The 24,934-nt window shown below is 39.3% G+C and overlaps 3 protein-coding genes across 5 annotated transcripts; 1 reads left to right on the top strand and 2 right to left on the bottom strand.

Annotated features, from left to right (window-relative positions):
- Positions 1-59: 59 nt before the first annotated feature.
- LOC106347538 (thiamine biosynthetic bifunctional enzyme BTH1, chloroplastic) lies at positions 60-8,196 on the bottom strand. Of its 2 annotated transcripts, XM_048740969.1 has the most exons (9): positions 7,817-8,189; positions 7,670-7,745; positions 7,489-7,564; positions 7,282-7,416; positions 7,090-7,154; positions 6,852-6,979; positions 6,446-6,696; positions 5,957-6,369; positions 60-241 (listed from the first exon to the last, which is right to left on the bottom strand). In XM_048740969.1, the coding sequence occupies exons 1-9, from the start codon at positions 8,126-8,128 to the stop codon at positions 162-164; spliced, it is 1,536 nt and encodes a 511-aa protein (XP_048596926.1). In that variant the 5' UTR covers positions 8,129-8,189; the 3' UTR covers positions 60-161. The 2 variants fall into 2 exon arrangements, with proteins under 2 accessions (XP_048596926.1, XP_013642561.1); XM_013787107.3 differs by lacking the exon at positions 60-241 and having other exon boundaries at positions 5,686-6,369; positions 7,817-8,196.
- On the top strand, positions 3,277-5,497 carry LOC106429800 (2-oxoglutarate and iron-dependent oxygenase domain-containing protein ICU11-like). Its single transcript, XM_013870549.3, has 9 exons — positions 3,277-3,675; positions 3,768-3,815; positions 3,889-4,065; positions 4,146-4,296; positions 4,390-4,476; positions 4,553-4,677; positions 4,775-4,893; positions 5,053-5,164; positions 5,257-5,497. The coding sequence occupies exons 1-9, from the start codon at positions 3,403-3,405 to the stop codon at positions 5,320-5,322; spliced, it is 1,158 nt and encodes a 385-aa protein (XP_013726003.1). The 5' UTR covers positions 3,277-3,402; the 3' UTR covers positions 5,323-5,497.
- A 3,950-nt stretch (positions 8,197-12,146) lies between the features above and the next one.
- On the bottom strand, positions 12,147-16,720 carry LOC106347522. Of its 2 annotated transcripts, none has more exons than XM_013787095.3 (10): positions 16,365-16,720; positions 16,162-16,280; positions 15,640-16,084; positions 15,457-15,572; positions 14,218-15,388; positions 13,951-14,139; positions 13,656-13,883; positions 13,246-13,567; positions 12,981-13,161; positions 12,147-12,901 (listed from the first exon to the last, which is right to left on the bottom strand). In XM_013787095.3, exons 1-10 carry the CDS (start codon positions 16,542-16,544, stop codon positions 12,445-12,447), a joined length of 3,408 nt encoding a protein of 1,135 aa, XP_013642549.1. In that variant the 5' UTR covers positions 16,545-16,720; the 3' UTR covers positions 12,147-12,444. The 2 variants fall into 2 exon arrangements, with proteins under 2 accessions (XP_013642549.1, XP_013642543.1); XM_013787089.3 differs by having other exon boundaries at positions 12,981-13,164.
- Between the last annotated feature and the right edge of the window lie 8,214 nt (positions 16,721-24,934).

The raw sequence follows: 24,934 nt of genomic DNA on the forward strand, positions 1-24,934 counted from the left end.
TTATCTAATAGGACATACTTGAAGAATGCTTGGAGAAGAAGATTGGAAAAGATAAGGAGAGCTACAAAGCAAATTATATTAACTTTGATTTGATACCTGATCAAATGTATGGATAGGTTTTAAATACAAACATAAAGTTGAGATAAGTAAAAGACAAGGTTTTATGACACTAACTTATTTAGTAATTTAGTAACCTTATCCATCAAACCCAGAGTATTTGCTTTTTCTTCCGAAGCTCTTCCTTTAGCCACTTTTAACAGGATCCACGAGCACCTTTGGTGATGAAAGGCGGTCTTCCATGAGATAACTCACACCAGGACCAGACGCTTCTAACGAAGTGAAAATCTGTGGTGAGTAATGGAAGTCGTCCGTTAGTAGGAAAGGCAGCAAGGCTATATGGTACGCATAAGAGCGTGTTGATGCAGTCCATACCTAATTTGTTGATGAGACCGGTCAGATGAGGATTCGTTTCTCCTGAGATGTAAAGAATGTTGGCAGGAACCGGATTATCAATCGACCATTCCATGAGATCGACAAAAACCTTCTTAAACTTGTCGAATGGATCACCTCCTACATATATATCAAATAACAATAAATTACAGAAAAAAAAAACTGAAGAATGAAATAGAGAAAGGGTCTAAACTAGGGCTGGGATTTCGGATATTCGGTTCGGGTTCGGATAGGAACCGATCGGGTCCGGATTTTTCGGATAAATGAATTCTATACCCAATGAGTACTTAGTAGATTTCGGTTCGGATTTCGGATCGGGTACTACCGGTTTCGGGTCGGTTCCGGATACCCGTTTCTTATGTGAATTATATAAATATTTGCAAAATAAAATAATTATATACCAGTTTTTTATTTTTTTATTTTATTTTTTTAAGAAAAGTAAATAGAAATCGTATATATATTAGTAACATGTATTAAATACAACAAAGTTGAACTAGTCTAGTGGTATAACAGTTGTTGCTGTGCCTATCCAACCCGGGTTCGACCCTCAGAAGATACAAATCTATGTTTTTTAAACATAGAATTCGGGTTAAACGGGTACCCGTTCGGTTTCGGGTAAAAACCGAAACCGAACCGATACCCATGGATAATTAACACTAATATCCATCGGATAAATTGTCTAGGACCGAAACCGAACCGAACTGGTCCATTTCGGATCGGTTCCGGTTCGGGTATTCGGTTATGGATAAAAATCCCAGGCCTAGTCTAAACCTTGCGGGAAGCGAGTGATGACCAGATTCTCTACGGGGGGTTTTTCATGGATAATAAGGGAAGGACTTGCGCTATCATAAACCATGTATTTAACGATACCATTATAGCAACTTTCATGTAGGCATCGTTTAATGTTGTGCGCGCAGTACATGAATAAAATGTAAGTCAGCAGGGACTGGGCAACAAATAGTGTCCCAAAACACGGCTGTCGGAGCATCTGCGATGATAAAGCAAATTGGACAAAGCTCAATCAGATAAAAAGATATTATTATCTAACGATTAAGCAAAACGGGCAAAGCATATCTATTTTGACAAGGAAGAAGCCGTAGATCTTACCGACGAAGTTGTAGGGAGGAGCCATGGTGTTTGTTTTCAAGGATCGATGAGAGAATTGGAACTTAGTTGCGTTAATTCGGTGGATGAGAGGTCAATCAATAGATAATAGGGTTGCCTTTTAGAAACTAAGGGTTTTTAGTTATAGTTGGGCCTAGGGACCTTATATCGAGTTGTGAGATTTAGAAGAATGGATGATGCTAGACGGGTGCTGCTTGGTATGTCGGCTCCTGATGTTGTGTCTTACAACACTCTGATGCATGGATTGGGGAAGATTAGAGAGGCTTTTCTCTTGTTTGGTGAGTTGATATAGTTAGGAACATCCCTCCTAGTGTCGTCACTTACAATACTCTGATGGATGATGGTCTTTGCGAGTCAGGGGATTTGGAAAGTGCTCAGAGGTTAAAAGCTGAGATGTTTAGGAAAAGGATTGATCCTGATGTGAAGACGTACACGACTCTTGTGAAAGGGTTTGTCAAAAGTGGGAATCTATCCATGGCTACTGCGACTTACGATGAGATGTTGGAGAAAGGGATTGAGCCGGATGCTTACACACGCTGGGCCTTGTTCAAGCATTTGGATAAAGATCACGCATCACGAGAGGTTGAGTTCCTTGAAAAGATATTACGCAGTTGAAGAGGAAGCAGAGGTGCTGACTTTGAATGAACATATTTTTCTTGGAGCTGGCCGGTTTTGTCCCTGAGAGTGCATATGGTTCAATTTTACAATTACTATGCACAGAAGTCTTTGTTGATGGCTCAGCTTGATTGGTATGTACAAAACTCTTCTCTTAGCTTTCCCAAAGACATCTGTGATATCAGATTGTAATGCAGCTACTTCTTCAGGGGAAAACACAGCTAGCTCTAAGCTATTGGCCGGAATCTATCCAGTGTTGTTGAAGCTCGTTTACTTTTACCATATAACTCACCTCTTACCTGCAAGTATGGCAGAAGCAAGAAGAATGGGAATAAAAACATGACCACATAAATGGGTGTTGTTTGCAAGAAGATTCATGTGTATTTGTTTAATTCTTTTGAAAACATTTTTTTGGGGGAAAGAGAGAAAGTGTGAAACACATAACTTCAATGTAGGACATTTATAGGAAGAAAGTTAAAGTAACAAGGCTCTGCTTCTTTCTACACTCCTGAGCATGTTTTAGGTAAACATTACAGTCAATGCTCCTCTCTTTTGTAATCTCTGTCACACATTCTTCTTTCTGTCATTCTCTCATGAATCATCATGAGTCTATTTTTGAACAAACCATATGCAAAGCTATTTTTATCTATTTGCAGCAAAGAACAACAAAATGCTTATTTAAACCTAAACTTTCACCAACAACATTATTCAGGTTTACTGGTCTTTTTGGTTAAATAAGTCTGTTATCTATTCTCTGTTTCAAAAGGTATATGTTTTGAAATTTCTTTCTACAAAATGATTTTTGATTAGTTTGATAAATTGTAAACTTATAAAAACCGAATTTATTAAGTTAATAAAATTATTGAAAATTGTTGATAAGATACAATTATGCATTTAAAATCTTAAAATGTTTTAATGTGTGAAAATATGAAATATTAACAGATGAAATATGATTCAGATATAGAATCAAATGATTTTCACTAATAAGATTCCAATCAACGTAATTACAAAACAAAAAAAAAATCAACGTTTCTAAAAATGACAGTGGTCCCACCATAATTTTTTCTTGTTCTTTATAAACACAAACAGGTGCTGCGGAACCCTAACCCCCGAGACAAACCATCATCATTCATCTCCAAACGTAAACCCTAAAAAAAATGAGCATCGCCTCTCTCACCTGAATGTGTCAATCTAACTCACCTCAGATCCCATATGGCTCTCGATTCTTCAGGCAAACAACAGCAGCAGCGACCTCGACCACCCTCCTCCAAAACCCGCGACGCAAGATTGAAGCTTCGGAGAACCCCTAACGAAGAGCACGAGCCGGAGAACTATGAGGATCTACCGCTTGATTTCAGCCCGGCTCTGTTCAGCTCGCTCGAGCGCTACTTGCCCGAGAAGATTCTCAATTCCACAAGAATCGAAAAGGCTCGTTTCATGAGTGAGCTTCTTCAAAGTTACTCCCCTGCCACTGAGCTTAACCGGGTAAAGCTTCCATCTTTTTATCTCTGTTGTTTCTTGTTACTTCGAGCTTCCCCTTTCTTGAATTTGAGCTTGAGTTTTCTTCTTGGGAGCAGATTCAGAGGCATAGAGAGTACAGACAGAGGATCTTGTCTTCGTACCAGGTAAAAGTTTTTATCTTTACATTCTTCTGTATCTGGATTGTGTCATTGAATCTTGCTTCATCTGATGTTCCAGCGTCTGCATGGAGATATCTATACTCTTGACCCTGCTCGTTTCTTCGTGCCTTCGTTTCTTGATGCTGTTAGTCAGCCCTCGGAGGAGAGGTTTAGAAGCATGATTGTTCCATCTGCTCCTGGGATTTACACTTTCGATATGCTCCAGCCACGCTTTTGTGAAATGTTACTTGCTGAGGTATATATGAAATTGAAAGTCTTCGTTTTTATCCATCTCTTGTCTGTCAGATTTTCAGATTCTAACATGTTTGCTCTCAGGTTGAACATATGGAGAAATGGGTGTATGATTCAAGATCCACGATAATGAGGCCCAATACTATGAACAGATTTGGTGTTGTCCTTGATGATTTTGGCTTTGAAACCATGCTTCAGAAGTTGGTTGATGACTTCATTAGTCCTATATCTCAATGTATAGCCAGCCTTCTACTTGTGTTTGTGTATTGTTGCAAAAGCTTATTATATTCAGATGTGCTCATGGTTTTGGTTTTTGATGTTTTATCAGTTTTGTTCCCGGAAGTCTGTGGAACCGGTTTAGATTCTCACCATGGCTTTATTGTTGAGTATGGAAAAGACAGGGACACTGATCTTGGTATAGTCTCTTTATTTGTTAGTTTGATTTGGGGTGGTGGGAACATCTAAAACTTGCTTGCTTGCTTGATTTTTAGGGTTCCATGTGGATGACTCAGAGGTTTCTTTGAATGTCTGCTTGGGTAAACAATTTTCTGGTGGGGAGCTTTACTTCCGAGGTGTGAGATGTGATCACCATGTGAATTCAGAAAGCGTTGAAAATGTATTTTTACTAATCTTGTCTCAACCACAAAGATGTTTCTCCATTGATTTATAAGTGAGCTTCAACTTATGAGATTCTTCACAAATTCTTTCTGTAGGAAAATTATGATTACTCTCATGTACCTGGACGAGCCATTCTTCATCTTGGACGTCACCGCCATGGTGCTAAAGCTACGACTTCTGGACACCGTGTCAACTTGATTCTCTGGTGTAGAAGGTAAAAAGCCTTTCACACTGATCTCCCATTTAACCAAAGTTTTCTAAAATGCCTAGCATTTGTGTGTATACATTTTCATCAGCCAATGTCTTTGCATCTGTTTCATGAACCATTTCAAAATGGGGTTTTCATATTTCCATGTGTTTGTGTCATGTAAAGCTCAACGTTTCGAGAGATGAAGAGTTATCAAAGCGATTTCTCAAGTTGGTGCGGAGGATGCAAAGTTGATAGACAGAATAGGATGCAAGCGTCAGTTAAAGCAACCATGGAGGTATATCAGTACTCTGCATTATACATGATGATTATATTTCAAGCAATTGTTTTCTTTTTTCTCATATGGTTGCTTCTGTTCTCTTTTTGCAGTTGCTGAATAGGAGAACAGCAGAGAAGACGCTTGTTGAGCTCTCTTCAACCCCACCTGCCGACTAAACTTAACTGTGTCAAAAAAAAAAGTTACGCTCTTTGTATCATCATTTCGGTGTCTTGTGTATATTAGAGGCAATGGAAACGGTTTGTTTGTACGCATTAAAATTAAATTGTCACATTTTTCAGATTTCTGTATCAATAAGTGAAGCCAAATGAAAACACAGTTCAATCTCTTTTATTAACTGCATCTATTGGAAACTTTGAGAATGTGAAGATTATCTGAGGAAAAATGTATGAATCAGGTTATGAGCAGGCGAATAAACTTAGAGTTTCTTCTCATAGCTTCACAGAGATAACAATCCGGTGAAAATCTCTTGGATCACTAAGCTCCATTCTCCAATGATACAGCATAAACTGAAGAGCTGATGACGATGAACACAAGTAATGAAACATTATTTTCAAGATATAATGTTTTATTTTGTTTCTTGATTTGCTTTTTTGGTAATTTAACCAATTATTATACATGATACATATGAAATCAACAACAGGAAGAACTAACTTCAAAAGTATTTTACGAGTCTTCAATGTTCCCTTTTGCTCTCTGTAAGCGTTTTATGCAACTTCTTAGCTTGAGTCAAAACACACTCTTGGTCGAACAAAGCTGACACAACCGCTACTCCTTTTAGATTCGGTTCACCGATCCTCATAACAGACTCAGCATTTGAGATTCCAATCCCTCCAATAGCAACCACAGGCAACTTTGATGCCTTACATACTTCTCTGAGTCCATCAAGTCCTATGGTACGATTGTTGGCCTTCGTGTTCGTTGGAAAAACTCCTCCTGACCCAATGTAGTCTGCACCATCTTTCCAAGCTTGGTGGGCTTGTTCTTGCGTCTTACATGAGACCCCTATGATCTTGTCCGGGCCAAGAAGAGACCGTACTAGATCAACCGGCATGTCTGATTGGCCAACATGGACTCCATCAGCATCACAAGCAATGGCAATGTCGATCCTGTCGTTTATCAGCAAACAAACTCCGTTGGACCTGCATATGTCCACACACGACTTTGCTTCTTCGAGAAACTCCCGAGTTTCAGCTTCTTTCTCCCTGCAAAAGCGCTGAGATGTTATAACGGGTTTCTATAAGAGATGAGATGAATCCAGAAAGAAGTTCAAGTTTAAACCTCAGCTGTATGATTGTGGCCCCTCCTTCTATAGCAGCTTTCACGGCATCGACAATGGATCGGTTCCATTTTTTGTTCATTCTAGAATCTGTAACGGCGTATAGAAACAGGTCATCTGGCTTGAATGTGCTTTGTCGATAGCTTTGAGGATCCTTGAGACTCAAGAAGTGGTCAAAGGGTCCTTGCATGCCACTGCCGATCACAATATCTTTGCTATAGTTTAGAGCACTATCTACGAAGCGCTTAGCCACCTGCCAACATCAGAAGGGTCCGGGACATGAGATTAGCCTTGTTAATAATACAGTTCTCTAATCCAAAAACAGATATTCTCAAATCCCAATTACGGTTTCCTATCATACATCACAGGGAGACATGTCACAGAAATGTATTCAGTGAAGACGTAAACCTTCACGGCAGAGAGCATGTTAGAGCCTTTAGCAAGCTCAGCTGCAATACATGAAGCCAAAGTGCAACCAGTCCCATGAGTATTTCTTGTAGCTATGCGAGGAGAGTGGAGTTCATGAAACTCATTGCCTATAAAAGAATGGTCCCACGTGTATATAAACAACCACATAAGTTTAAGTCCATCAAGAAAAAACAATAAAAGAATCTCATTTTGGGGGAGACCGATGAGCTTATCATACCATCAAAGTAAACATCCACTGAATCTGATGAGTCAGGAAGATCACCACCTTTGACTAGTACAAATCTGAATTAGTGAAAAAAAAAGAAGTGGATCAAACGTCACACGTAATGCTCCTAAACAACCATGACCACATAGCAATCAAATCTAAAAAGGAAGAAACTTGTATGTAGGTTTGCGGAGGAACGAGAACCTAGGACCCATTTGATGCAACGATTTTGCAGCAGACCGCATCTCTGCAACAGTCTGAATCCGAACACCACCAAGCAAAGCAGATGCTTCTTTCACATTTGGTGTTATAATGTCAGCAAGTGGAAGCAATCTCTCTCTGCAATTAAGAAAAAAACATACTCAGAAAGATCATAACTACCATTTCACTGAAGCTACAAAACGTTTTTACCGAAAGATGGAGAGGATAGAAGAACCAGCAAGAACATGCCCACTAGTTGATACCATCACAGGATCAACAACCAAAGCTACCTTGATTAAATACAAACTACATTAACCATTGAAAGACACAACCTTTCAAATCCAAAAAAAAAAAAACAGAACAACAAGTGTGTGAGTTTTGGTTACTCTACCACGGACAGGATACTCTGAAAGATTCTGGAGAAGAACTTCGACGATCTCAGGAGAAGGAAGCATCCCAGTCTTCACCTGCGACAGTTACCATCACACCAATAAGAGAACAGAGGAAGAGAGAAGACGAGAGTAATCAAATAGCTTACGACGTCGACTTCGAAGTCGGAAAGGACTGATTTTAGCTGCTCCGAGACGAAGTCCGGAGGGAGAAGATGAACAGATTGAACGCCACGAGTGTTCTGAGCTGTGACGGCGGTTATCACGGAAGCGCAATAGACGCCGCGAGCCGCGCAGACTTTTATGTCGGCTTGGATTCCTGCTCCGGCGCCGGAATCTGATCCTGCGACGGTTAGTACCTGCGCAACTTTTCTGACGCTCTCCGTCGTTGTCGTCGTCATAGACGCCGTCGTGGTTCTCCAAGTCGCCGGCCAGCTCCTAATCCCTCCCAGGCTTTGCATTTTCGTTCCCTTTTCGCTTTTTCTCTTATTTAATTTAAGAGACGTTTACACTCTGAGACACTTTGTGTCTTTTGTTTACGCTTAAAGACACATAATGGATATAACACATATTATTAGGATATGTGTTTTTGTGGTGGACAAAAATACCCTCAGCTTGTTAACCAACGTGAATGGGAAGAGGATGTCCCTTTAAAAAACCAAACCAAATATTCCTTCTGGTTGGAATAAATGAAACAAGCTAAAAAGTAAAAATAGTTGTAAACTCAGATTTTTGGATTAAGCATTTGTGGACAAATGAAATATGGACATTTATATTGTGGATAGAAAAAAAAAGGTGGATTAATGAGTTGTGAACACGTAAATTACAAATAAGTTGTAGAAACAAGAATTATGGACAAGCAAATTAAAATCTGTTTAATTATCTTTTTACTTGTTATATGTACATAAATATAGTAGAAAAATTAAGTAAATCTGAAAAGTCATCGAGCACAATCAATAGAAAATTTATGGACATAAAGAATGTGGACGCAAGAAACGTGGACACTTAACAGATACTTATGGATGGATATGTATGGACGCAATGGTTGTGGTTACGGTGAACAGTTGACAGGGAATAAACTATTTTTCTCCTTTCTCTGCTAATTTTAGAACAAAGAGACGAAAGTTGAGATATATCATTAGAAACAAAAGAAAGCTAAAATGGTTCGATTTTGAAGCAGAAATTGCACCTTGCATGTCAAGTGTTTGTGGACACGAAAAGTTGTGGACGAGTTAGATATGAACATACACATTGTAGATGGTAAAATTATGGACACTGGAAAATGTGAACACATGAATCAAGGTTTTGTGGATGAAGATCTTGTGGATGGGGTCTTATGTTCAAGGTTTTGTGGATGAAGATTCGGCAGCCACCTCCACCAACCACCACCATTGTATCCATACTCACGTCTTCCACCATTGCCTCCACAACCACCACCGTCTCCACTGTGGTATCCACCACTTTTTCCACCATGCCCTCCACCGCCACCGCCATCGTTTCCACGGGACTGAGCCTCGAGAAGAATCAGAAAATCAAAGAGATCACAAAGGTCTGGGGAGGTTTGATTTGGACCGCAAAGCTCAAGAACATCTGGGTCGAGAAATGGAACTCGCGATGATTGGGTTAAACAGAAAAGCGTAATCGGAGAAGAGAGTCAAAAAATGAAAGAGACATGATTAGGGTTCATCGGGTTCGTCGGCGTATCCGGGAGAAAGAGAAGATTAACAAGAACCGTGAAAAAGGAAAAAGATAAGGTAAACGGAGGGTTTGTAAAAAGTAAAAGATAAGGAATCTGTTTGGTTTTGGTTAACTAGATTGGTCTAGTTGGGTATGATTTCTATCTAAGTGAAGATGACTCTAGTTGAGGGTTATATTAGTAAACCTAACATAAGAAAGTGTGTTGTATCACAATGTGTCTCTTAGTGATATTGAAAAGACAAAATGTGTCTCTGAGGGTAAAAATTTCTTAATTTAATTTTACTTTATAACCAAATTTTTATTATTATTTTACTTATTAAAATTATTACATGGAGAATTCGGATGTATGGCAACGAAAAAAACGATAATTGACAAAGTAGCTATTTTACCTAACGAACAGATACACGGCGTCATATATACATAATAATACAATATTATCCTTTTAATTAATCGGCTGCACCTGCTACAAAAATTAATTTTTTAAAAAAATTAACAGCACAAAGGTAAATCGTGTCTTCATCTGAATCACATCTTCTTCTTCTCACTTTCTTCGGCAATTTCTCGAAGTCGAAAGACCTCCGATCTGCTCCAACGCCTCGCCTCTGCATGCAATCCAATTTTTATCTCGGTCGTCCTCCCTTTTAATCGTGTTCGCCGTTAGGGTTCGGCGGTTGGGTTTTGCGTAACGGTTTCGGCGGCGGATAGTAACCCAGCCGACCTCTCCAACTTCACCAACTTGATTCTTCTGAGCTCTTTGACAGTCTTGTAAGTTTGAAGTGTTCTTCCGTCGATTCTGGTTACTAAACTTCTTCTCTGCTTATCTGATTTTATTTTGGGATCCTCTATGATGTTCTGCTTGAATTGGGGTTTTCGTCTCTGCAGTGCATAGTTCATGGTGTAGAAATATCTATTATTTTATGGAATAGCATCTGCAATACATAGATGTTTCATCGTATGTCCGTATCAGTATATCTCGTTGATATATGTCATGTCAAGTGGAATAGTATAAGGTTCACATTATTCCATTTTACATGGAATCATACTTTTACATCATATGCCTTTCCATTCATTAGCCATTCTTATTCGATTTGACTCATAATTCATTTCTATATTTAATATTACAGTGTGAACCGTCCTCACTCTTCGCCTCTCTTATTTTTCATTCTTCAGGTTTAGTATGGAAAAATTAGACCTTACAAGTAGATTGTTTGAGACAGGTTTTGATGTCAAGTGGATTTAGTTTCCTGAAGATTTGGGTTGCCTATGGTGGATTAGGGTTTATATTTTCCTAACTTGGGTTTAGTGTTTAATGTCAAGTGTTTAATTACCAGTCTCATTAGCTTTGTATTTCATGTTGCTCATGAGGAATGTAAATACATGTCTCTAGTATTATGGCAGGTGGATTTAATTTCACAAAGATTTGAGTTGCCTATGTATTGGGGTTTATATTTCTCTAACTTGGATTTAGTGTTTACTATCAAGTTTTCTATTACTATCCTCATTAGCTTTGTATTTCATGTGGTATGTAAATACATGTCTCCAGTATTATGGTATGTGAATTTAATTTTCTGAAGATTTGGGTTGCCTATGGATTAGGTTTATATTTTCTTAACTTGGGTTTAGTGTTTACTGCTAAGTGTTCTATTACCATCCCTATTAGCTTTGTATTTCATGTTGCTCAATCTTGGCTCTAGTATGCACATAGTATCATTTTAAATAGTACATTGTATATAGTCTAGAAGTGTTCCCGTAATAGACGGTGCAAATATATATGTAACTCTATAACACACATTTATAATCATTAACCTACATCATTAAAATGTGTGTATGGTTTACAAATCAGAGGTTCGGGTTTAATATTTCCAGTTAGGGTTTAGTATTCCCTAAATAACTTTTGTAATATGAAATAGAATATGTCGGCTATTCTGTATAGAATGGCTTTATTCGTTTTTGTACTATACAGATGGAATGAAAAATACTGTTTTTTCAGTTTAGTTTATGTTGGTTTCAAGTTCAGGTTGGGTAAAAAGTACACACTTCGATGTCATCATAGAAGTTCAAAAATATTACCATTAAAATTATTTACTGTCAAAAATGTAAACTGTAAAAATATTTCCCTTTCGTTTTTGTTAATTTTTTTGTGTTTCACTATGTGGTTCTCATCACAACACACAACGCAAGACGTAAAGTACTATCACTTGTAACTGGTTACCTGTTAAGGTAAGGGTCAAAACCGGATAATTTGTGTATAAAATGTCTGCCACTAAATAATGTCAAAATCAAGGTTATTTATTTAATTTAGTCTTGATTTATGGCTAGTACGCAAATTAGCCCTTATTACATAAGCTTATAACTGGCATTTCTGCCTATTTGCAAAAAACAAAAAAAAACTGTAATCTATTTGCACCGTCTGAAACCATTTTCAAAAGTAATAGTAATATCTAATGGTTTTATTTTTCCATCTTTAAATCTAAGAAGTTATGCAAATCAAACTCTATTGAGACCATTGGAACAAGAAGATTTTCACATATTTTTTTTTGTATTTAATTGACTTCTTTTTTTTATATAAGATAAGCAATCCCCATTTTCATTATCTTCCTAATTAATTTAGTTAATCTCATTACACAAGTAATTCACTTTTTTAATGATTCCATCAGTAGACTGTCCAAAATTAATCACGAATCAATAAACTATGTCCAAAAACATTTTAATGATGCCATGATCAAATACTTGTGGTCCACGAAAAAGAAAGAATAAAGCAACACATAAAATACATCGATAAATTTGAAAGCAAGCTTTAATATAATTTAACATTAACCCCATTATATACAACGTTTCAGAATACAATAACACAATTAACAAAGCTATTCCAACACTTTATTCAATCGTTACACTACACACTAAAGAGGGAGAAGAAGACCCAATTCAAAAGCCGTTTTTGTTTTTACAAATCAGCATGTATGCATTATTGCATCATCATCAAATCATAAAGCAGGCTTATTATCACATTACGTGTTATTATAATCATATATATATATATATATACAAATAGCTATACAATGTTACCAGAGTGGGGCTTTCAAAGCTGCATGAGATGAGCCAACCATGGACCATGAACTCTGACCGAGACACAAGCCACGACTCCAAGAACTCGACCCGTCTCTATAACCCTCTCTTTCAAACCACCACCACCACTTCCTCCTCCAACTCCCACTTTCTTCATCTCTCTTTCCACCACCCTCTTCCCATTTTCACCGTTCCCAGCCAATAAAACTCCTCTCAGTGCTTTGTATATACAACCTGTAACTCTCTCGTACACTGTGTTACCTTCTTCCAAGCTCTTCCTCAATAACCCTCTCATCATCATCTTCTTCCTCTCATCTCCTTCTTCACTCATCGTTATCTCAACAATCTCCATCAACCCTGCTTCCTCCTTCCCATCTAACAGATTCAACAGCTTCTTTGCCATGGTTTCTGTTTCGCTCTCGCTCTTCACCACTCTCTCACTCGCTAGCATTTGTCGCCAAATGAGCAAGCTGGGGAACACAAGAACTCATTAATTAGGTAAAGAGTCTCTATAATTTCTATAATGAGTCTTTAACTTATCATTCATACCTTGTGGTTACTACAGTTATCTTCTGAATCTCAGCTTGAGTCCCCCTCAACCGAGAGAGATTGAGCAGAAAAGTTTCTGGCAAAACTTGTAGAGTTAAACCAGAAACCTGACTCACCAGCTTCAACAATCCAAGCCTCACTGTCAAATCAACTCTCTCTCCCTTGCATTCTAACACTTGACCTTCTGAAACCAAACCATATGTAAAACATAAGTTCCATAATCTAAAAAAATGAATTTGATTAATAAAAGGCAACAATTAGAAACCTGCAGCATCCGTGACAGTTGATTGTGATGCGGTTTTGTCTGAAGATAGAAAGCTTCCACCCGTTTTGAGAGATATTCCCATCGAGGAGGATCTCTCAACCACATTCAGAGCTGAAAGCATATTGGTGTGCTCTTCCCACTCGTCTTTGCAAGAGGAAAGAGTTGATATCCACCTCCGCGTCGCTGGTAGTGAACCGTGGGCTTGTGTGGAAGGTCCGTAACGCTTCTCAAAAGCTTGTGTGAGGTAATCAAAGCCTGCTGGACCTTTCAAGAAGGGTTTCATCATTGTTATGCGCCCAAGGCCTATCTCTCGCTTAAGCTCCTGTTAAGTTGACAACGCAAAACAAATTTAATTTTTCTTTCCAAAGCTAATGTTGATGAAGAGAGAAGAAGTTTTGTGGGATACAGACCTGAATCTGCTCAAGAATGAAGCGGATCCCCTTGACAATTGCAACAGCATGGAGGTTACCAGACTCATCTTTAGCTTGACACAACCTGTGAAGCTCCTCGAGCAAACTCTGGTGGGTGCTTTCATTCTCACGGTCATTAACTGGAGCCGAGAGTTTCCGCAGAGTAGCCAATGCAAACTCAAGCATCTTTCCAAGGTAATCGATATCCAAGGTGCCGGAGTTAAGCAACTGCCAATAAAGGAAGAAAATGAGAACCACACATCTTAATACAGGACCAGAAGAGATTGAGGCAAACCTGTGAGAGAAGGTCCAAATCAATAGATTCAGTTATTTCTATTTTCCAGCTATCTGGCACCATCTGGTAAAGTTCGTCCCTCACTTCTCTCATAAGGTTAGAGATGCAACTATAGTCTGGCTCCTCCAGTTTCATTGATTCCATCACACTGTCCCAGAAAGCTTTCTCCATAGTCTCCTTTACCTTCCTCTGCATCACACATTTCAAAAAAAAAAAGCTGAGACCTAAATTGTAATTAAGTTACTTCAATGCAAAAGGATAACAAACCTTAAGATTGTCCTCTTCATCCTCGACACTGGATCCACCAGGAAACTTGAAATTCAAATCGTGCAGAAGCTCGTTGACAAACAACTCATTCTGTTTTGAAACCTCGTCAACAGCTTCATTACTGACTCTAGAGAGCCCAGATGAAGGTGGAGTATCATCCTTAAATAAAGAACGAACAACACGTTTTGATCCTCCAACACCTACACTATCTTTACTTGAACTAGCCACAGACTGAACTGGAGATGAAGTTGAGTTGGGAGAAAAGAAACAAGCGAGCTGATGAGCCATAGGGCTTCCATTCTCCTTGGCCTCAAAGTACTTTGATCGCGTCTCCGACAAGGCACTCTCCATGCGCTCAACTCCTGCGTTTCCACTCAAGTGCCGCACCTTCTCCGTTAGAAGTTCTTGATCTTGTGTTACCTGGATCTGAATAGCTTTCTTGTCATGAGTGAGCATAACGTCATCTCCTTCTGCAGTAATCTTGCATTTCTGAATCATGGAAAGCTCAAGCTGACAAGCTGCTCTTACCAAGTCATCTTCCAACAACCGAGCGTCCTTAACTTTCCAAATCACAAACGAATTCAAAAACGCACACCACGCCTTATCAAACAAGTCCAGCTGAGACCTCAACGTCCGAAGCTTCGATTCCCCAACAGACAGCTTCACAGGACCTTCTTTAATAACTTTAATCAATAACTTAAACTCCTTCACAAACCCTTTCGCTGAGTCATTGAGAGCAGCCTCTTGATCGCCTTGACCGTTAAAGACAGCGTCTGGATGACCGAGTATCATAAAAGCAGAAAGTACAACTCTTACAGGATACCTAGACATCTTCGGAGATGTCGTCACAGCCACGGTCCTACCAGGAGTAACTTTCTTTCCTTTTCTGATCCTCGGCGTCATCTTTCTCCTTGGGGTTGCAACTCTTCTGAGAAGGTGATCGATGTTATCCATTATCAACGGTTGAGAAGCAGCTGTGGTAACATTCTTAGAAGCTTCTAAGCGAAGTTGAAAGCGATCAAGCAAAGAGTTAACAGCTTTAAGAGTAGAAGGCGACTCAATAAGCACCGCAAGCTGCTCAAACGGTAATGACTCATTGATCTTCAAAGCATCATAAGCTTTAGCCAAGTCCAAGGTTGTCTTCTTCTGACTCACAAAACACCTCCAACACCTGAGAAGTTAACTCTTAAGAGAGACCATTAAAGAAACAGATAATTGAGTAATGTTTTTATAACTTACCTTGACAGCTTTCTAGAGAGGAGATCACCATCTTGCTCCATCATATCGCAGTAGAGACTAATCGAATCACGCTGTCTTCTCCTCTGACGAAGAAACTCCGACCTATGTCTCTTTGCCTGAAAAAAAAGCGTTAAGATCAAAAAAATAGAAACCAAAGACCAAAAGCTTTATATAGTTTGTTACCCTTTGCAACTTGTCTTCAAGTTTGTCCCTCATTTTACTTCTCTCCATCTCACGCTGATTAGAAACAGAGTTGGCAACGTGGCGCACTTGCTGGACACGAGCACGTGCCTTCTTCTTCTCCGCTTCAAGCAACCCCAGCCGTTTCTTCTCAGCAGCTACACGTTTCTGATTGATCGAAGCGCGTACACGCTCCTTGTACTTGCTCTCTCTCGCCATCCTCCTCATCATCGACTGAGACGTCCTCTCCTTCGCAGACGCCCGTTTCTGATGAGACGCCTTGAGAATCCTCATCCTATTGGCTTCAGCCTTTAGGACACGGGACTCCACTTGAGTGCCAAGCTTCACGCGTTCCCTCTCGGATCGAATCTCCACGCTCGTCTTCGCCGCTTGTCTTAACTCGTCGAGTCTCGCTAGACGCGTCTGCGCTTTAGCGAGAATCTCCAATCTGTAATATTAAGAACACACAATCAGACAAGGCTTGTCAAGTGAAAGACTCTCACTTTTAAACTTTTTAACTCTTACCGTTTCTGTTCAGCGGCGAGGAGCCTCGCTTCGATTCGTTGGCCAAGCTCTTCATCGGATGATCGTGATGGGCTTCGGGGCTTCGCACGAGCCTTTCTCACAACGTTGTGATAGAATTGCTTCACGTACGTACATACAAGATTTCAAATTAAATATAGAAATTAAAATCTTTAACTTAATCGGCTAAGAAAAAGAAACAAAACCTGTCTACGAAGATGGGCATGGAGAAGCTTGTCTTCGATATCTTGAGCGCAAGGTACTGTCTTGTTACTTGATTCGGACAAAAGCCTCTCGCGAATCCTCCGAGGAACTCTCGTCCTCACCGCCGGTGGAATCTCCCTCGCGATTTCGATAGCGATCGCTTCTCCTCGATCTCTCTCCATTAGTGACCGATCTCGATCAGAAAAACAACAACAAGAAGTGATTTTTCAGCGAAGAATTTGAGTTGCTTTGTGTTTCTTCTTCTTACAGGGAAAAAAGAGATTCGGTTTTTGTTTTAATTAAAAAAAGAAAGAAAAACAAAAGGCTGTTTGGTCACAAAGCGATGCCTTGTGGATCGAAACTATTAAAGCGTAGTTTGTTTCTCATTCAAAAGTTATCTCAAAACACGACACGTCAGCGTAGAACCTAACCGTGTTTCAATTTATTGTGAATGGACGATGATACCCTTTAATGTAGGAGAATTTCTGACGCCACCTACTTCTCGAAATGATTTGATTACTTCTCTTCTAGATACTAGTAGTAATAATGCGTTGACAAAAAAAGGATACTGGTAATAATGCGACCATGCGAGTATAATGCTTACGAAATATTAAGAATATAAATAGTAATATTATTTTTAACCCACATTCTCACATGATCTTTAAGTGGCAATAAAATAAAATTAAAAACGAATATTATCGACAGCTAACCAGATTGAGATAAATCAACGTGGATCAAGTTCCATTCGTTCTTTCGTTTACGACAAGAAGGTTATATGTTTTAGAAATAGAAAAGTTTAGAGTGAGGAGAAAAGCATGATATAAAGAAGATCAAAGTCGTGTATCTATATAATAATGGCCTGTAACACGTCATATTGCCATTTACGTAACGTTCATAAGAAAACTTTGCTTATTGTTTATGTCCTCTTTCATGTATATCGTCATTTATTAGATCTTGACATGTTATTATAGTAGTAATCTACCGATCTTAACTCATAGTCATTACTTGTCATTATTTATGTGAACAAATATATGCGGAGTGCGAACACATATGTGAAGAACAATGCTAATGTCACAACTCGGAACTAGCTCGATCTTCTGACTACGGAGCACACACACGATCTGTTTACCCGGTGTTCACCGCACCAACACCGTTAACTAGATGTTGGCCGCTATATCTCACCGGAACTGGGATTGAACCAGCAATCAACTATCTTCAACGGATGATCTCACACTCGAGTCATCGTCAATACAATCTTGGATCTCTGCTCTCGTCGACTCGCTCAAGATAATGATCTAACAACCTAATCAGCTCAGCTCGTCAACTCTTAACTAAAGCTAACTAACTCTTATAACTTGAGTTGAGTTAACCATAACACGTGTACATTCCACACGCGTTTATCCTAGCTAGAGAGCGAGATCCGGTTCAGTATCAATTACAAGCTTAACCGATCTAAACCTGATCTAATCTAAGCTACTCAATTGATGCTAAACCGATGTCTAAGACTTGTCTATACCAACAAATCTCCTCCTTAGACAAGTTCTTGATACTTACTTGAATCACACTCCTTCCTTTCTTTTACAATAGCCTTCAACCAGACTTCACTTGAGTTCTTCACCGAACTCCTCCCTAAGTCCTTCACCGGACTTAGACTAAAACTTTCTTCTTTAGTCTTTTGTAACTCGAAGCATCCTCAATGCTTCCTTCATCTTGAACACAGGCAGAACCTTAGTGAATATGTCCGCTGGGTTGTTGGCTGTAGCGATCTTCAGTACTTGAACTTCTCCAACTCTAATCAAGTCTCTAATGAAATGATACTTTGTCGCCATGTGTTTGGTTCGCTCATGATATACGGCATTCTTCGACAATGCAATTGCACTTTGACTGTCACAATATATCTCCACTGAATCTTGAGGAAAACCCAACTCCTCTGCAAACCTTTTTAACCAAACTCCCTCCTTAACAGCTTCAGATAACGCTATATACTCGGCTTCCGTTGTTGAGAGTGCCACCACTTTCTGTAAAGACGATCTCCAGCTAACAGGATTACCTCCTGCTGTAAACACCATGCCTGTAGTCGATTTAGCATTATCTAAATCTCCACCATAGTCCGAGTCGCAGTATCCTCTCACCACGAACTCTCCCTTGTCTTTGAAACTCAATCATGTGTCGACAGATCCCTTTATATATCTCAGAACCCACTTCACTGCTTGCCAGTGCTCCTTAATGGGTTTGGACATGAACCTACTGATCACTCCAACCACATGAGCTAGATCGGGACGGGTCCCTACCATAGAATACATCACACTACCCACTGCATTCTGATACGGTACTTTCTTCATATACTCCTCCTGAACATGTACCTCCTTATCTGTAGCCGCTTTCAGATGGAAGTGAGCGCCTAGAGGAGTAGACACCTCCTTACACTGATCCATATCAAACTTCCCCAATACTTTCCATAAGTATCCTTCTTGTGATACACATAACTCTCTCTTACCTCGGTTTCTTGTTATCTCCATTCCTAGGATCTTCTTAGCATCACCCAAATCTTCCATGTCGAATTCAGAGCTCAACACTAACTTAAGCTTCTGCACTTCAGACTTATTGACTGATGCTATAAGGATGTCATCCACGTATAGAAGCATATAGACAAACTCTTCTCGAGTATTCTTCTTGAAGTAAACACATGAGTCATAATCGCTTCTCACATATCCTTTAGCTCTCACAAAATCATCAAACCTTTTATTCCACTGTCGCGGACTCTGCTTCAATCCATATAGTGATCTCTTGAGTCTACATACTCTGTCTGGATATCTCTTGTCAATGAATCCTTCAGACTGTTCCATAACTATGAATTCTTTCAAGTTTCCATGCAGAAATGCCGTCTTGACGTCCATTTGCTGCAACTCCATGTTGAAGTGAGCCACTGCTGATAGTACAAACCGGATTGAGATATGTTTGACCACCGGAGCAAAGATCTCCTGATAGTCAATTCCTTCTTTTTGGGAGTATCCCTTTGCTACCAACCGAGCCTTGTGTCTTGGAGGTTATACTCCAGCTATTTCTGCCTTCCTCTTGAACAACCATCTGCATCCTATTGCCTTCTGGTCTTTTGGTCTATCAATCAGGTCCCATGTCTCATTTGCTTCCAAAGATGTCATCTCATCTTGAGCAGCTTCTGTCCATTTATCACTATCCGGATCTGACATTGCTTCTTCGTATGAGTTTGGCTCTGTCTGAGTATCTTCTGATATCAAACAAACGAAACCAGCAAACTGATCTTCTCCATCTGTGACATCACATTCATAGTCCATAAGCCTTGGAGGCTGTCGAGTCTGCCTCCTGTCTCTGTCTCTGGCCAGTTGGTAATTATTGAGATCATCAATTTCCTCTGCAGCAACTTCTTCGACCTCAGGCTGCAACAATTCTTCTGAGGACATATCTTCCTTATCTTTTCCTTTTAGCAATTTTAGATCCATAGATACTGAACTGCTTCTGGATGTTTCTCCCTCTGCATTATCTTTGTCGATCTCCTTGTAGACTTGTTCTTCTCTAAAGACTACATTCCGGCTAATCACCACCTTCAGTTCATCCAACAGCCAAACCTTGAAACCTTTAACTCCATCTGGATACCCCGTGAACACTCCTCTCTTGGCTCTTGGTAGCAACTTCCCTTCTGAGGAGTGTACATAGGCCAGACACCCAAACCTCTTGAGATTACTGAGATCTAGTGTTGATGAAGTCCACATTTCTTTGGGTATCTTGAATTCTAATGCTGATGAAGGTGACCTGTTTATCAAGTACACGGCTGTCGCAGCAGCTTCTGCCCAAAACTTCAGTTCAAGACCACTCTCACTTAGCATGCTCCTTACTTTGTTCATGATGGTCCTGTTGAGTCTCTCCGCCACGCCGTTCTGCTGTGGCGTATAGGTACACGTTCTGTGCCTTACTATACCATTATCTCTGCAGAAGCCATCAAACTGATGGTTGCAGAACTCAAGTCCGTTGTCGGTTCTCAATCTCTTGATTTTCCTTTCACTTTGAGTTTCTACCATCTTCTTCCATGTCACAAAACTTTGGAATGCCTCATCTTTGAACTTTAGGAAGTAGAGCCACACTTTCCTTGTGCGATCATCTGTAAATGATATAAAGTATTGGCTTCTGTTTAGACTATGAGGCACATTTGGTGATCCCCACAGATCCGAATGCACATAATCTAGCTTCTCCTTGGTAACATGCTTTGCCTGACTGAATCTGACCTTATGTGTTTTTCCAATCACACATGCTTCACAGAACTTCATATCTTCAACTGCGGATTTTCCGAAGTAACCGTTCTTCTTCAAGACCTCCATTCCTTTTTGCCCCAAGTGACCCAGTCTACTATGCCATAGTTGCGTGTCACTCAGTATCTTGCCTGTTGCTGAAGCTGAACTCGTCTCTCCTTCATACGAGTCTTCAGTTTTAGCCTTTGCCTGTAGAATATACAAGGACTGTCTTCTTATGCCTTTCATAAAGACTGTACATCCTTTAATGACCTTGAGGACACCATTAGCTGCCTTAAACTCGCATCCTTTTTCTTCGAGCGTTCCCATTGAGATCAGATTTCTTGAGATCTCTGGCATGTATCGAACCTCACTGAGCAGGAATGTTGTACCGTCTTCATTCTGGAATCTAACTGATCCAATGCCTTTCACTTCAGATACAGTGTTGTTCGCCATTCTAACTCTCCCACACGAAGACTCATGCAGATCAACGAACACATCTTTCCTGGGGGTCATGTGGAATGAGCAGCCAGTGTCTAACACCCACTCGTTTCTGTCTGCTGCCACTGAGTTTGCTTCAGCTACAAGTAAGCCTACGAGATCTCTTGCATCGTCTCTAGCCAATGATGCTTCTCCCCTGTCTTGGACAGGTTTCTGATCCTTGTTCTTGTCAAACCATTTGTAGCATTGTTTCTTGAAATGCCCCTCCTTACCGCAGATCCAGCACAAGCGCTTCCCATCCTTGCTCTTTGACCTTGACCTGTACTTATTGTTTCTACCTGCAAAACCATTTCTGCCTCTACTTTCTTCCCTACCTCTAGCAAAGTTGCCTTCCCCATTCAACTTAGCAGTAGATGAGTCCTTATACTCCATTTCTTTAGACCTAGCAGCACTAGCAATCTCATCTACTCTAATAGCCTCTCTGCTGTACTTTAAAGTTTCTTTTAGAGAATCATACCTGCTCGGCAGTGCATTGAGTAGTAAGATTGCTTATACCTCTTCGGGGATGTCTATGTTTAGGTTGTTTAAGTCTGCCACCAGTTTGAGGAAGTCATCCACGTTCTGGTCAATGGTCCTAGAGTCTTGCATCCTGAAAGCGTACACCTTGAGCTGTGCGTGTACACGATTTGGTAATGTCTTGGCTATGTATAGCTTGTCGAGTAACTCCCATGCTTCCGAAGCAGTCTTGACCTTGTCGAGCTTCCTCAGTACATGATCTCCAACGCTCATGAAGATTATGTTCATCGCCTTCTCGTCTCTTTCAGATCTTGAAGTTTCGTCGAGCTCAAGCTTCTTCTTTGTTTCCTCGTCATCTTCGTCTGTCTTCGCAGTCACCAGAGCTTATGACGGCGGAGATAGAACGTCTTTCAATCCCTGAACGCTCAAGTTCGCGAGCATTCTCTTCTTCCAGATCCCAAAATCTCCAGTGCCGTCGAACATCGTAATCTGTATATGCATCTTCATCTTGTGAGTCGCCATCACAAGATTCACCAATCGCCGTTCTTGCTCTCCGATATGAGCTATTGTAACCGCCGATCTTGATCTTCGCGAGCTCCGCCATTAGCTAAGTAACCTCAGCTCTGATACCAATTTGTGAAGAACAATGCTAACGTCACAACTCGGAACTAGCTTGATCTTCTGACTACGGAGCACACACACGATCTGTTTACCCGGTGTTCACCGCACCAACACCGTTAACTAGATGTTGGCCGCTATATCTCACCGGAGCTGGGATTGAACCAGCAATCAACTATCTTCAACGGATGATCTCACACTCGAGTCACCGTCAATACAATCTTGGATCTCTGCTCTCGTCGACTCGCTCAAGATACTGATCTAACAACCTAATCAGCTCAGCTCGTCAACTCTTAACTAAAGCTAACTAACTCTTATAACTTGAGTTGAGTTAACCATAACACGTGTACATTCCACACGCGTTTATCCTAGCTAGAGAGCGAGATCTGGTTCAGTATCAATTACAAGCTTAACCGATCTAAACCTGATCTAATCTAAGCTACTCAATTGATGCTAAACTGATGTCTAAGACTTGTCTATACCAACAACATATTATGGACAAAGTATGTTAGAAATTCCGTTTATACTGAATGTAAATCAGGATCGAGAAAGAGTTTATAAATGAGAAGCATATACGATTATCGAATCGAGCTTGCTATACAATAAGAATCAGGGTCGCTACTCGCTAGTTTACTTATCTTAAATATCTTTCTAAAATTTTGAAGAGAAAAAAGTGAATCTTTTCTTTTGCAGATTGAGCCCTCTTTTTATAATCGAAAGGCTGTTCGGATACCACAAAATTTTCTCGTCGTCTTTGTTGTTAAAATCATATATTCGACCTTATCAGATATATGAGGTCATATATTTTTTACAACGTGGATGCATCTCACTTCGTCCCAAAGTATCATCGATATTTGCTGATCGATTAAACACGTTCTTCTTAAAACATGGATGCGAGCTTTAGCTTATGACGTTGTTTTCGTTGTTAGATTCTAGATCCTGACATCTGTGGAGTTAGTTTTATTTGACTTAAGAACTTTGAGTTAAATGAATCTTTTTGGAACTAGGCTATGCATTAATAGGGGTGAAAAACCCCACTTCCAACAAATTATAGAGTTTTATTAAATTTTCTTTCAAAATTAAGTCTCTTGAGAATTTCTTAGTAATTTGAAGTTGGTTTTCAGTTGCTTTATGAAAGAGTATTATACGTCATTCAATCGTATCACGATGAAAATGTGTAAAGACCTAAAGGAAGTTTGAGATTGAGATGATAACTTGCTTATAATTAAGGTGGATACAATAGTCATAAGTCACAATCTTCAATGTTGACAAAGAAAACTAGCAAAGTGGTCCTATTCGATTAATTTATTACAAGTATATACAAAAAGATAAATGTGTTAAAAATTTATACATGATCTGGACATCTGATCTAATATCATTCACTCAATTTATGAAGGGGAATACAACCAAAACTCGAATGATATCATTTCTGAAGGAGGAGGATTATTAATTGGCAACTTGGCTTTGAAGGTTATTCCACCAATTGGTTCTACCTAAAGATTCGAGCGTTGAGCCTTTGAGTAACACATTGGTCTCTCCCTTTGATTGGAAGCACGTGGTATAGAGATCCATAACGCTTCAGTTTCAATGATTTTTTGTAGATTTTTATGATCATTTTGATCAACTTTATAGAATCTATGCATTGTCTCTAGTTCATGTAGAAGTTAAAGCAAGGTATCAGTATTTCTAGGCATATATATATGTAAGTTGATCAATATAAATGTTATATGGATAAACTAAAATGAACGATGGTAATAGCCCATTTACTTTGTAGACTTATGTCAAATGTTAAATCTTACGCTGTTACGCAACGCCACAAACTTACAACTCAAAAATGGAGCAGTCAAGCCATTATGAGAGAAGCTAGCAAGAAGACTGACATATTGACAAAAGAAATACGAATCTTCTCGATCATATGTTCTGTGCGGCTAAATCATGTGTAAAAACAATTTATCACATAATCTTGTGTACTTTGCTTTATTTTAAGATAGTCTAATGAAACTGTGTGACAATAAGTATAAAATTAAGCTATATAATCGATCTTATTAATATAAAGCTTCTTTAGTTAGTCAAGTCTTGACATGTTACATTACCAAAATTGTATATGGCTCTCGAATGATTGTTCTTCTGTTATTTTATTTTTTTGGTAGGAATATAGGAGAATGACTCCCAATTTATTTTTAAAAAAAACCCAAACTTCAGTTTACAAGACGAGTTTGTCGTGGCCGCAACGGTCCAGCAACATCCTCATAAACTAAAACAGCGACCTCAATCGGTGCCACAACAAAACTATAAAACCAAAAAGAAGAGAAAATGCAAGGTTAGCCAAACCATCAGCTAAGCGGTTTGCTTCTGTTATTGAAGTTACTGAAATGTTTGTCTTGTCTTGTATATTTCTATGCTTAGTTAGTGTAAACTGATACTTGTGAGATATATTTTAATATCTATACATGTATCATATACATATATGGATTAGTTCCTTAATATAACATAATGGTTTTATCTAGATAGTAGACCTTATTCTGATTTTTTTGTCAACTTAATTATCTTATTTAGGTTTTTATCATAAAATCTAGAGAAATAAATGTTCAATACTTTATTTTAAAGAATATGAAAATAAAGAAGTAAAAATAAAATATAAAAAATAAATAAATAAGTAATAACATTATTCCAAATGGGCCGCCCTTCCGTATAATAATAATATAAAGCGGTGTAAATTCCTAAACCCAGAAAAG

This window comes from Brassica napus, chromosome A9 (assembly GCF_020379485.1).
Source record: "Brassica napus cultivar Da-Ae chromosome A9, Da-Ae, whole genome shotgun sequence".
In the NCBI taxonomy this organism is placed as follows: domain Eukaryota; kingdom Viridiplantae; phylum Streptophyta; class Magnoliopsida; order Brassicales; family Brassicaceae; genus Brassica; species Brassica napus.